The 13,717-nt window shown below is 41.5% G+C and overlaps 1 protein-coding gene across 1 annotated transcript in view; it reads left to right on the forward strand.

Moving 5' to 3' along the window:
• Positions 1-4,294: 4,294 nt before the first annotated feature.
• The window catches only part of PSKH2 (protein serine kinase H2), a 16,484-nt gene continuing 7,061 nt past the window's right edge, over positions 4,295-13,717 (forward strand). Inside the window, exons 1-2 of the mRNA XM_003782574.1 lie at positions 4,295-4,479; positions 9,345-10,011. Of these exons, the coding sequence (XP_003782622.1) occupies positions 4,295-4,479; positions 9,345-10,011 (852 nt within the window). The remainder of the gene's footprint in view (positions 4,480-9,344; positions 10,012-13,717) is intronic.

Raw genomic sequence — 13,717 nt, forward strand, 5'->3', positions numbered from 1 at the left:
CTAATATTTATTGAGTAGTTACAATACGCTAAGGTGCTATCCTAAGTGCTTCACATGAATTGAGTTATTCACAGCAACCCAATGACATTTGTGTTTTTATTATTTCAGTTTCACAGGTAAGGAAACTGAGGGGACAAGAGGAGTTAAGTAACTTCCCTAAGGCCACAGAGCTTGTAAGTGGTCTTACCTGGACTTGAGTTTGGGAAGTCTGGTTTTAGAGTCAAGTCCTAGGAGATTGCCGCCGAGCTATAGGTCAGAGCTGTCCTCATCTTGAGCAGAGAATCAGTTCCCAAGTTCTCTCCCCTAGCTGACAGCCAGTCTCAGGTCTTTGCTCTGTGTTAGCTGGAGGCCTCCATCCCTTACCATATGAACTTCGTTAGTAACTTAAAAAATGAGATCATGCTATGTAGGCCTTTTTTTCCCTCCCAATAACATATTGTGAATATTTTCCTATGTAACTGAACATATTTTTAGCCATCATTTTTTTTTTTTTAAGGCTTTGGATGCAAATTGCCAACTTGAAAAGGCAGAAATTCTTTAGGCAAATCTGCTTAAAATGTAGCAAAATACTGTCTCACTTTATCTTTTTTTTCATTTGTACACTGAAACAAGAAAACTTCATTCACTGCCATGCCTGGCGACTTCTTTGAGTCACTATTACAAAGAAGAGAAACTTGTGTTTTTATTTGACAGCAGAGATTTATCTGTAACTTATTACTATATACTAATACTTATCTTTTTTGTAGTTAAAAGACAAATTACTTGGAAAACTTGAACTTCTTTTTTTTTTTTTTTGAGACAGAGCCTCAAGCTGTCCCCCTGGGCAGAGTGCCGTGGCATTACAGCTCACAGCAACCTCCAACTCCTGGGCTCAAGCGAGTCTCCTGCCTCCGCCTCCCAAGTAGCTGGGACCACAGGCGCCCGCCACAACGCCCGGATATTTTTTGTTTGTAGCCGTCATTGTTGTTTGGCGGGTCCGGGCTGGGGATTCGAACCCGCCACCTTAGGTGTATGTGGCTGGCGCCTTAGCCGGTTGAGCCATAGGCACCGAGCCGAAAACTTGAACTTCTACAAAAAGCTAAATACTCTTTCATTGGCTATAAGTGTAAATATATGCAAGTTAGCATGAATTATGTACTAGTGCAGTGAAGGAAAAATATTGTCAGTAACCAAAAAACTATTTCAGATTTGTCCGAATTCTTGGAGTCCTGTTTTTGTCAGGTGTTGTGATGGTGAGAAATAGCCTGGCCAGGCGGGGCAGGAAAGTTCCAACCATCTCTGAATTTCACACAAAGACATTCCACTTACAGACTGATTATTATTTGTTTATGGGAAGAAAGCTCTGAGAGTGGATTTGCACTGCTGGTTCTCCGCCTCAGGGTGTATGCGAAAGTGGCTTAAAAGGGCCCCATGCTAGTTGTCATCACAAACACAAATCCTGCACCTTGGGGAAAGGGAAGTCACTGAGATGCATACCTTCAAACCCCAGTTTAAGGCAGGAAATCACTATAGAGAAAATTAAACCCAATAGGGGGGCTGGAAAGAGAACTACAACTTGAAAAACAACAAGATTGCAGCGATTTCAACAGAAACTAATTCTAAATGAAGCAAATTCTTCATTTTACCTGTTAAAAATGTCTTTCCGTTCTTTTTAGTTTTAAGATACTGGATGGCATAAAATTGTAGAGCTTCCCAATATGTATATCATTCCTTAGAATACCCCTCATTGTTTGTTTTGCTGTCTTTATTTTATTGAAGGATACTAAAAACTGACAGCAGAATAGAATATAAAATGCATTTTTTCCTGGTTTCCACTAATACTGTTCGTGTAAAAGACAGACAAGTTTTCCCTAAGTGATAATTTAATCTTTAATACGTTTTTGATTTGATATTAATTCCTTAAATCTTTTCAATAAAATACACTTTAGGGATGGCATTATAACTTGTGAAATATATCTTTCACAAATCAAGTTAATTAAATCCATTTATGAAATATAAGGTGAGAGCTATTCTAGAAAATTTCTATGGGTTCAGAATCTCTATTGCCTAGGACACACTCTGGGATTTAAACATATATGCCTTTCTAACTCTGCTTTTTAAAAACTGGGTATAAGGCCAGGTATGGTGGCTCACATCTGTAATTCGAACACTCTGGGAGGCTGAGGCAGGTGGATTGCTTGAGCTCAGGAGTTTGAGAGCAGCCTGTGAAAGGGCCAGACCAACGCCATTTTGTTGTTTATTGCATAAGATCTATTCCACCCCAACCCCCCTGCTATTACCTTCCTCCACCCCTGGTTGCACATACTGTTTACTGCATATCTTGCACATACTGTTTACTGCATAAGTTCTGTTCCTAACTCCTAGCCCGCAGGGCCACTCCCTGGTGACTCCCCCACCCCAGGTTGCACAGCCATTGGGCCATTAATTGAGTCACCTTAGGCAAACAGCTGCCATAATAAGCAATAAGTTTCTATTTCCTTGAAATACAGGTATTTCCATCCAGCTACCTAATCAGGCTACCTCTAGCCCCGGGTTAGGAAATCCCCCACCCCTCAACCTGTACCAATCCAAATCCTCCTTTACTAGTGAAATCATCAACCATCAATGCAAATCCTCCTTTACTAATGAAATCACCAACCACCAATCAAGAGTGTACTCCTAATGGACCCTACCCTTCTTGCTTTCTGTACCCCATAAAAACTTGCTCTACCCGGAGTTCGGGGCTCGTCCTCAGTGTGTACACTAGGAGAGGTGAATAAAACTCACCTCTTGCTTTTTACATCGGAGTGTGTCTCGGACTGTTTGCTGGGGCCACTTTGGGGGAATTTCGGGTACAATACCTGAGCAAGAGCTAGACCCTGTCTCTAAAAATAGCCAGGCTTTGTGGTGAGTTTCTGTAGTCCCAGGTACTTTAGAGGCTGGAGTGGGAGGATCAGTTGAGCCCAAGAGTTTGAGGTTGCTATGAGTTATGAAGCCATGGCACTCTACCCAGAGCAACATAGTGAGACTCTGTCTCAAAAAAAAAAAAAAAAATTAAAACAGAGTATAAGGTATAAGATGGAATCTGGCACTGAGTGGAATGATTTTTAACATATACATATATATGAGAGAGAGCGAGAGACAAAATCTCACTTCTTGCCCTCGGTAGAGTGCTGTGGCGTCATAGCTTACAGCAACTCAAACTCCTTGGGCTCAAGCCACCCTTCTGTCTCAGCTCCTGAGGGAGTGGGACTACAGGTACCTGCCACAATGCCAGTCTATTTTTTAGAGAGGAGGTCTCGCTCTTGCTCAGGATGGTCTCTAACTCCTCAACTCGGGCAATCAATCCACTGGCCTCAACTTTCCGGAATGCTGGGATTACAGTTGTGAGCCACCACACCTGGTCTGATTTTTAACATACTGTTATGATTGTCACAGCAGACAATCTAGAAAGAATTTGTGCCTTTTGGACAATAACAGCGGTTGAGGTAAGATCTTTTATTTAGAAGCTCGAAGGCCAACCTAATTTCTCTTCATAGAACCCTGTATCACAGAACCGGGTGCTAAATACCATTTTTGTTTATTCAGTTGATTTAAGTGTTCCTGGAGACCAATTACAAGCACTAAACATATTGATATGAAAATATAAGTTCGTTTAAAACTGGTCTTAACTCTAGAGCCCATTTAAAAATTTTTATTGCTTTAATTAGGTTAAAATACATAATTTAAATAACTATAAATAGTTAATTAATGTACAAATAGCATGTGGTCTCCAACAACGCCGGCGCAGTCTCCCACATAATGAAGCAATTACGCACAATGAAGGGAATACAGGCAGGAGACTCTATGAACCAGCACACAAGTGTTACTCTAACATTACTTTAGGAATTATTCATTCTTAGGGATTAGTAAGGTTGAGAGAATATATTCGTGATCATTTTAACAATTGAAAGCTTGGTGAAGATCCTTGAAAGCAAAAGTTTCAAATGGCTCTGAGTCAGCCATGCAAGTTTTTAGTGAGATAATATGCTTCACAGAATCGTATAATTTTATATTTCACTGCCTCAGTTTAGAGATGGAAAAGTGACTCCCAGGTTCGTGCCTTCCAGTCCCTTTGCTTTCACCTTGTCAGATTGTCCGTACAGATGCGCGGGCAACGACGGTGAAAGCAGCCTGGCCCCCGGGCAGGTGATCTGTGGTTTTTCTTCCTAACAAAGACCCCGCAGCGGGGTTTCCTTCGGAGTATCCCGCCCCCGGCACCGCGGGGATAAACCGGCTGGCGCACGGGTCCCCCAGAGCAGCGCGGGTCGCCGGCATGGGGTGCGGCAGCAGCAGGAAGGTGGTCCCGGCGCCGCCCTTGATGGCCCAGGTCCAGCACGAGGGTCAAAGCCCAGGCAGCGCCCCGGGAGCGGGGCCCGGGCGGGAGGCGGCCGCACAGGTGGCGCAGAGCATGCAGGTGGCTCGCTTCCGAGCCAAGTTCGACCCCCGGGTCCTGGCCAGGTAAAACGCATCGCGTGGCGGGCGTGGGTCCGGGCTGAGAAAGATGAACCCCTGAGACAGGGTCTTAGCGTTCTCTCCAGCCTGACTCAACTTTGGACAGGTTTCTTTGAGGTTACAGGCCACTGATCTCCCCAAATTCTTTCTCTGACCCTTAGAGTTGTAAAGTTTCTACAACCTAGCAACGTCTTTTTTCAAGAACTCGGAACTGTCCCTTCCAAATGTAGGCAAGAGCTTTAGGCCCAGGTGGCTCACGCCTGTAATCCTCGCACGGTGGGAGGCCGAGGAGGGGTAGTGGGTTGCTAGAGCTTAGGAGTTTGAGACCAGCCTGAGCAAGCATGAGCTCCCATCACTACTAACCGGCACCGGAGGCTAAGCCAAAAGGGTAGTCTGAACCCAGGAGTCTGAGGTTGCTGTGAGCTAGATGAGCCATGGCACTCTACCCAAGGTGACAGAGTGAGAATGGGTCTCAAACAACAACAACAATAACAACAACAACCCCAAACCAAAGCTTCAGGGCCACTGTTTCCCAGTCTCTGTGGGAGTTTAACCTCTGTTTCCGTAAGCACCAGTTAGTAAACTCAGATGGCCTAACCTCTATGGCCATTCTGAGTCTGGGATAAAGTCTTCCTTGTGTTTTTGTTGCTGTGGTTGAGAGAGCTGCGGTCTGTCACCCCTGGACTAGAGAGAGTGCAGTCAGCGCTGCCATCAAAGGTGCCTGAGGCTTCCAACTTCTGACTCAGGGATCTTACTGCCCAGCCTCCCTAGTAGCTGCCACTGCAGGCAGGCCCCAGCCACCATGCCTGGCTAATTTTTAAATTTTTGTAGACACTGGGTTTAGCTGTTGCCCAAGCTGCTCTTTAACTCCTGAGCTCAAGCAATCTTCCCCCCTTATTCCCCTAAAGTGCTGGGATTACTGGTATGAGCCTTGGCAACCAGCTTTCCTTGCAGTTTTTCAGGTGTCCCCAACATTCACTATATTTTCTCTTTGATGTCTCTGAGCAGAGATTGCAGAGAATGGGGAAAAGGAGAGCCAAAAAGGGGGTGGGGGGGGCAGTTATTCCCATCCTGTTGGGCTGGGGAAGATCAGGGACTCCCAACCTCTGGCATAGTCTAGGAGGGAAAGGGGTTATGGTGAGGTTGGGTCCCACCAGACCTGTTGAGTAAAGGGTCCTCTGCTAAATTCTAGAAATTGGAATTCTAGAAATTTCATGTAATAGAAATGAGCCACTGAGTCAGCCTTATTTATGAGCTATGCCCATCTTTTCTACCATGTGCTGTTTAAAATGTTTCTTAAGTCATCTTCTTCCTCAGTTTCTGCCTCTGTAAAATGGGATTAATGACAATCTGCATCGCACAAGATTGCTGTGAGGATAAAGTAATGTGTATAAATTATGCCACACAGTGCATGGGACAAGTCCTCATGTAGATATTGGTGCACTGTTTATTATTGTCTCCGAGACGTACAGGTAAAACCTGGCTGGTCCAAGGTAGAAAATGAGCAGAGATTGTGGGTTGGTTGACCTGAGAAATTATTTCCACCATGTGTTGTGTGAGGAAATCACAGAATCTCCTTCCCCTCTGCAGTGTTTGGTGGATGGCTCAGCTGGCTTCCGAGGGTACTAATTCTAGAATTCTATGCTCACTTCATCACAGGGTGCTACCCAGAGGCCATGCAGCACCATTTCCTGGCCTCCTTGAGAACTTTTGGTACAATGACCACTGAGGAATCTATCCAGTAGTAGCTAAGTTTAGAGAAGAACAAGGCTGGTTGATGTGACTGAATTTGAATCTAAGTACATAAGGAGTCTTGGCAAGACTAAATTGGTGAGGCAGAATCTCTGGCCATCTGCAGTCAGGGAGATGACAGTTGTTCTCTATACCTCTGGTATTGTCTGTATCGTCCCTCCTAATACCTGCCCCCAGGGCAGTCCCAGCCCCCTAGAGTATAAAGGAATCATTGAAGCAGGATCCCAACATTATAAGGGTTTCAGAGACTTTAACTCAAGGGTCATCTTTAACAGGTGAGGAGTCGAACCTAGAAGGGTAAGACGTGACTTGTCCAAGTTAATGGCAGAATTGGGCCTAGAGCATCGTTATTTCTCCTCTCCAATGTGGGTTCATCTATAACTCTTGCAGAGTTATAGTTCATTACAATTATGTCTATCAAACAAACTGTGATATTATTTCCATGTTTCATTATTTTAGTTATGTGAAAAAATTCCCAGTTTGTATCAGCTGAGGTTAAAACAGTATCTCCAGTTTACACGATCTCTAGAATAATGTGAAATTTCACTGTCTACAAAATTGACTTTGATGCTGCTCTGCTGGGGGAGGGTGGAATGGAAGTGGAGGAAATCAAAAGACCTCGTAAAAATAGTCTTAATGTTTTCAAAATCTATGGATAATGCAGGAATAATATATATTCAATAAGTGATCCTTTTTTCAGCATTCATTGCTGCCCTCCCCCACATTGTGCTTGGCATTTTACAAGGTATAGCCACTCAAGGCATAAAGATGGTCACCATCCGTGACCACTGGGTACTCGCGAGCAAGGCTGCAGCTATAAGAATTTGTTATGAGACAAATTAAATAACAATCTGAGGCATTTATTTCCATTACTTAGAATCTTGTCTTAAAGTGTACTGTTTCCTTCAATGCCAAATTACCAGCATTTTTCCAAATATTTGGAATATGAAGCTCCCTCAACAGTATTGAATAAAGCTTCTTTTATTCGGGCAAAAGACTGTATGTCTTTAGAGATGGTAGCTTGTCTGATATCTGATGATTAATTTGATGAACAAATGGGTTTGCTGGCAGTTTGGAGAACCTAGTGACAAATTAGTATTTGCAAAGTACTTTCATCCACATTAGAAGTAATGTAAAACTTGGTCTGCAAAGCAATAAAATTTGAAATGCCTGTGATTATCTTCAAAAACACACTGGTAGTACATGTGAATGTACTTTTTTTTTTTTTTTAAAAGCAAAGTTGGAAAGGGAAGAGAAGAATCTATTTAAGGTTACTAAGTTGCTATCTGTTTTGATAAGGCAATTGGCCAGAAAATTAAATGCACCATGGAGAACAAAGCTGTTTCCTATCATCTAGTACAGCCAAATGTCATCGTTATTCAGTATGCACAGAAATATAAGGGACAAATAAGCAGGCCAAAAACCAAAACAAACAAAAAAAACAACTATGGAAAGAATAAGCCCAACAAAAAGAAATAAAGCAGTTTAAAGCACATATTGAGCCGGGCATGGTGGCTCAGGCCTGTAATCTTAGCACTGGGGGAGGCTGAGGTGGGTGGATTGCTTGAGCTTAGGAGTTCAAAAGCAGCCTGAGCAAGCATGAGACCCCCATCTCTACTAAAAATAGAAAAACTAGCAGGGCGTAGTGGGAGGCACCTGTAGTCCCAGCTACTTGGGAGACTAATGCAAGAGAATTGCTTGAATTCAGGAGTTTGTCATTGCTGTGAGCTATGATGAGACCATGGCACTCTAGCCTGGGCAATAAATAGAGTGAGGCTCTGTCTCAAAAACAAACAAACAAACCGAACCACAGGTTGATATTTGCATTTGAATCTTTGGTATTAAATATGAGATATAAAAAAAAATGACTTATCCCTGGATACACTCCATTCTCTGGCATCCTTCCTTGAGAAAGATTTTAATAAAGTGAGAAGAGTATTCAATTAGGACGTAAGTAAGAAGATCTGGGTTCTAATTCTGATTCTCCAACATAAACAACCAATTGGTTAAACTGCTCTTCTGATTTCCTCATCTGTAAAATTAGATGTTGAGTTAAATCATTCTCTAAATACATTTTAGCTGTAAAATCATGATCTTAAGTCTAACATTTTCTCAATATGTCAAAAATAAAGGTAGAGGGTTAAATTTGATAAGATTCTTAAATATTAGTGGATGTTAACATGGATAATTCAAATTTAAAATCCTAGCCTTTGAAATCTGGGCTGACTTCCTGGCCTTTTGGTGAGACAATTAGTTTACACATCATTGACATATAGACCACGTGAAAATTCTCTTTACTGCTTAGAAACTGCAGCTGCACAAAGGTGGGGTGGGGAGAAACTTAGAATACTGTTGGCCTCAGAGAGGCCCTAACACTACTCCCACCCGCCCTGTGAAACCTATAATAGCACAGCTATGTTAACTTTTCTTTAATGATAGCTGCCGTGTATGAAATGAGCCTGGGCCTGAGCTCGCAGTGAAGAAACCCAAAGAAATAGTTCGTGCTCTGTCTACCTGACATAGGTTTCTCCCGTTTTTGAGAAGTTATAAACAAGAGTCAGCTTTTTTCCTTATTCTCCCCATGTGATTTGGTTGCTGTTGAAGAATGATAAAGATAAAGGTTAACAAAAAGAACGTGATAAAATGAGCTCCTAAAATTAAGGTAATTTTGGTAAAACACACATGAAAAGGTCAGATTGGAATCCCATCCACTCTAACCACAATCTGTGTGGCCTGAGAAATCACTTGGTTTTTTTTTTTAGACTTACTTTCCTTATCTGAAAAACAGGGATAGTATTCTATCACCTAGTAGAGTTTTATAAGTATAAAATTTTTAAAAGTAAAATGCCTAGCATATATATAGAAAACAAAGGCATAACAAATGGTAGCCACTGTTGTTAGCACTGTCCTTCTGCCAACTAATCAACTTTCTGTGAGTTGTCACCTTTAGGAAAGAGGATTTGGGGCAGCTTTCAAAAATAATAAACACAAGTGACAATAAGCAAGGAAATCTGGTGGAGGGAGTATCAGGATAGAAAACACGGTATGAAGCATGGGCGTAGCTAATTTTGAGAATCATCACTTCAGAGGATAACAAGTTTCATTTTTCTTCCCAGCAGATACGACATCAAGGCTCTTATTGGGACGGGCAGTTTCAGCTGGGTTGTCAGGGTAGAACAGAAGACCACCAAGAAGCCTTTTGCAATAAAAGTGATGGAAACCAGACTGAGAGAAGGCCGAGAAATGTGTGACTCTGAACTCAGCGTCCTGAGGCGGGTTCGCCATTGTTACATCATCCAGCTCATAGAAATCTTTGAGGCCCAAGATCGATTTTACATGGTGATGGAGCTGGCTACAGGAGGGGAGCTCTTCGACCGACTCATTGCTCAGGGGTCCTTCACGGAGCGGGACGCCGTCAGAATCCTCCGGATGGTTGCTGATGGAATTAGGTATTTGCACACTTTGCAAATAACTCATAGGGACCTAAAGCCCGAAAATCTCTTATACTATCACCCAGGTGCAGAGTCAAAAATTTTAATCACTGATTTTGGTTTGGCACACTCTGGGAACAGAAGTGGTGATTGGATGATGAGGACATTCTGTGGGACCCCGGAGTACATAGCCCCTGAGGTTTTGCTAAGGGAACCTTATACCAGTGCAGTGGACATGTGGGCTCTTGGGGTAATCACGTATGTTTTACTGAGTGGATTCCTGCCCTTTGATGACGAAAGCCATACAAGACTTTACAGGAAGATTCTGAAAGGCAAATATAATTATACAGGAGAGGTAAGAGATCATTATGATATTCCTACTGTGTTGGCCTAGAGTAGGATTTCTCACCTTGATAATTGACATTTAGGGCTGGATGGTTCTTTACTGGGGAGGAGAGGGTGTCCTGGGCATTGTAGGATGTTATCAGCATCCTTAGCCTCTTACCCACTAGATACTAGCAGCACACCTTCCCCAGTTGTGACACCCCAAAACATCTCCAGACATTGCTAAATGTCCCCTGTAGGGCAGAGAACCATTGGTCTCAAGGTAGCAAGGGCCTTGGTTACTGAGCTGCCTGTAGTTACCACATGACGTGGATGATCAGGTGCTTATGCGAGCTTGTCTGCAGTGTTTTCTTTAATCAACGTGCAGAGCCTGAGCTGGCTGCCTAAGCTCCTGTGTATTCAGAAGCTCAGCACGATGCTTGGGTGTTTGGTGAGAGATTTTTCTGCCTTAAATCTAGACGATCCAGGCCCTTTTTTGTGGTGTAGCGTTTTCTCAGTGGAATGTTTGGCCTCACAGCTTGTGTAAAATATTTACCCATTGTTTAAACTCGAAACTCCCAGGATTTGTGGATGTGTTAATTTTTATTGTTTTGGGTAGGGAAGGAAAGTTGCCAATGTTTGTGTGTGGGAAGCCTGACAAAGTAGGAAAATTTGTTCTGTGTAGAGCAAATGAGCACATTTATTGTACTTTTAGCTTCTTATAAGGACAAATATTGATAGTTTGATCATAGCTACTTCAAATGTAACATCTGTGGATATAGCAGCAACATAAGCAAAATTAAAGTTAAATAACAAATTTAAATACAATAATTTCTATATCTGATAGAACTTTAGTACCTTTTTGTACATGTATATGTTTTGAAAAACTCATACGAATTGATAGACGAGAACTAAAACATAGGGAAGTAGGAAAGGATGGGAGCAAGTCACAGACAACGGAAGACGTGTAAGTCTGAAAAATGTACAGGCTAGATGCGATTAGCAGCTGTGCCATTCACTAAATAACTTTGGGCAGGTTTTTAATTTCTATGTATCTCGGTGTCTGCATTTGTAAAATGGTAATCATGATGGCATCTACTTCACAGGGTTGCTGCAAAGATCAAATGAGCTAATAATAGATGTAAGTGCCGAGAAAAGTTCCATATGTTAATATGTATAGAATCAGTGTTATTTATATAACACTGCTGTTGTCACTATTAACATGGGAGACTGGGACTGCAAGTTTGAATTTTGCTTAAATAAGTTATTAGTTTTATGGGTTTCTTTTTGCAGTACAAACTTCATTTATCAAGTGTACCTTTTTCATCTTTTAAATGGAATAGTGAGAAAAGCTTGGTGCTAGAATTTTAACGCTAACGACAAATTGTAAGAGTTCTTCCCAATGAATTGGAAATCATGTATTCTTGTCTAATTATATTCTACTGTTTCACAGTAGTCTTTTTTGGGTATGAAATAAGTTAATAATAAAATGACTCTTATAACTGTATTAACCAGCTGACAGAAATAGACACTGGTATTTAAAATATTTTTAAGCCAGGAGCTCAGGCCTGTAATCCCCGCACTTTGGAAGGCTGGGGTAGGAGGATTGCTTGAGGCCAGGAGTTTGAGACCAGCTTGAGAATAGCCAGATCACATCTTTTCAAAAAAAATAGGTGGTATGTACCTGTAGTTCTAGGCTGGGCAAGAGTATTGCTTCAGCTCAGGAGTTCAAGGCTTATAGAAAGCTATGAAGGCATCACTGCACTCCAGCCTGAGTGACAGAGTGCAGAGGGAGACCCACATAGACATTGATGGAACATGGTCTCCATCTGCTTAGATTTACCTATGATTACCTATATTAGGAAAAGCATTTATTGATACACTCCCTTAAAAGGAATCTGTCTGATGGATTGTGGTTTTCTCTAGCCATGATCCCTTTCTTCTGTCTCCTTTTCTCCACTAGTTTCTTTTATTCTATTCTATTCTATCCTTACTCTATTTATTCTCATATTACATAGGAAAAAAGGAGAGGAGAGCAGATTACTCACTGTGCTTTAATTTCCTTTCACTCTCTTTCCATCATGACTGGAATTCTAGTAATGAATATTATACCATATTTCAGTTAAGAAATGAAGCTATAATTCCTGTCATTTGGCTCCCATTCCTGTGGCTTGGTTCCTATATACTTAAGCTTACCAAAAAACAAAAATGTCTTACTTGATAGTTTTTAATGAAACTTTAATTTTCAAGGATATTTTATGGAAAGTAATGTTAAGGGTTATAAAATCTTATAAAACATATTTATTTTCTACTCCATCACTTTTTACATTTTTTTCTTTTTCATGGTACTCTATCACATTCTTCATCTCTTTTCTGACTTGTCTTAAACTGAACAGATATCAGTTCCCTTCCCTTAAACTCAATCACAGGCAATGAGTGTTTCTAGGAATTAAAATGGTGGTGGTGGTGGCATTTTGTTTTGACTGTGTAGATATAACTCTTAGATATAAAAGTTATTAGAGTGCTTTTTGGATTACATTGCATGTTTCCATTTTTCAAAGCAATTTTGGAACTCTTTTTGTGAAATAACCACCAGAGCTGTTGTCATACAACATCTGATGATTAAGCCTTCAAACTTGCCTCTTGACAGCACTGTACAAACAGCTCTTTAAGGGTTTATAACCTCTGTATATCAGTGTCTCACAGCTGTGTTCATGTTGACCTGTGGTGGTGTCTCGCTGAGTGGTGTTCATTATTGTTGCTGTGTGGTTTTTTTGTGCTATATGGATTAAAAGCTCTGATGGTCATACAAGTAAAAAAGTTCCAAAATTGCTGTGCAAGGTGGACTAGGCACTGGCATCAGTGCATCACTTCCCAAAGGGAGTCCTTCAAAGGTGACTATAGTGATGATATTCAGCAATGAGACATGTACCACTTTTTCTATAGTGAGTTTGTGAACTTCATTTTCAGACCTAGTATTGTGATTTATTAGATTTATACTGTAGGGATTAGTTCTAAATGTATATTAGGTATATAAAAATGAGGTAACTGTTGAATTGGGGTTCAAAGGCCAGTCCATTTATTTTGGTCACTCTTCTTTTGTTCTTTTTACTTTGGAGAAAATAAAACAATCCTCTTATTAACCTCCGGTGCTCAGGCCAGTGCAGTGGCTCACGCCTATAATCCTAGCACTCTGGGAGGCTGAGGCAGGTGGATTGCCTGAGCACAGGTTCAAGACCAGCCTGAGCCAGAGCGAGACCTCATCTCTAAAAATAGCTGGATGCTGTGGTGGGTACATGTAGTCCTTGCTACTTGGGAGGCTGAGGCAAGAGAATCTCTTGAGCCTCAGAGTTTGAGGTTGCCGTGAGCTATGATGCCACAGCATTCTACCAATGGTGACAAAGTGAGACTCTGTCTCAAACAAAAAAAAGAAAAAGAAAAAGACCTCTGGTGCTCAAACTCTACATAACCCTCTTTCAATTTAGTGTTTTTCTTGTGAGTGAAGAAGAGGAAGTATCTCTTCCCTTATGGATGAACCTGTTTACTCTCAAAAATACTTTCTTGGTGAGCCTGATATACTATTAATTAACTTTTTATTTTTTATTTTTTATTTATTTATTTTTTTTTGAGACAGAGCCTCAGGCTATCCCCTTGGGTAGAGTGCCATGGCATCACGCTCACAGCAACCTCCAACTCCTGGGCTCAAGTGAGTCTCCTGCCTCAGCCTCCCAAGTAGC

Source organism: Otolemur garnettii, unplaced genomic scaffold (genome assembly GCF_000181295.1).
Source record: "Otolemur garnettii isolate 467f Iridium unplaced genomic scaffold, OtoGar3 scaffold00004, whole genome shotgun sequence".
In the NCBI taxonomy this organism is placed as follows: Eukaryota; Metazoa; Chordata; class Mammalia; order Primates; family Galagidae; genus Otolemur; species Otolemur garnettii.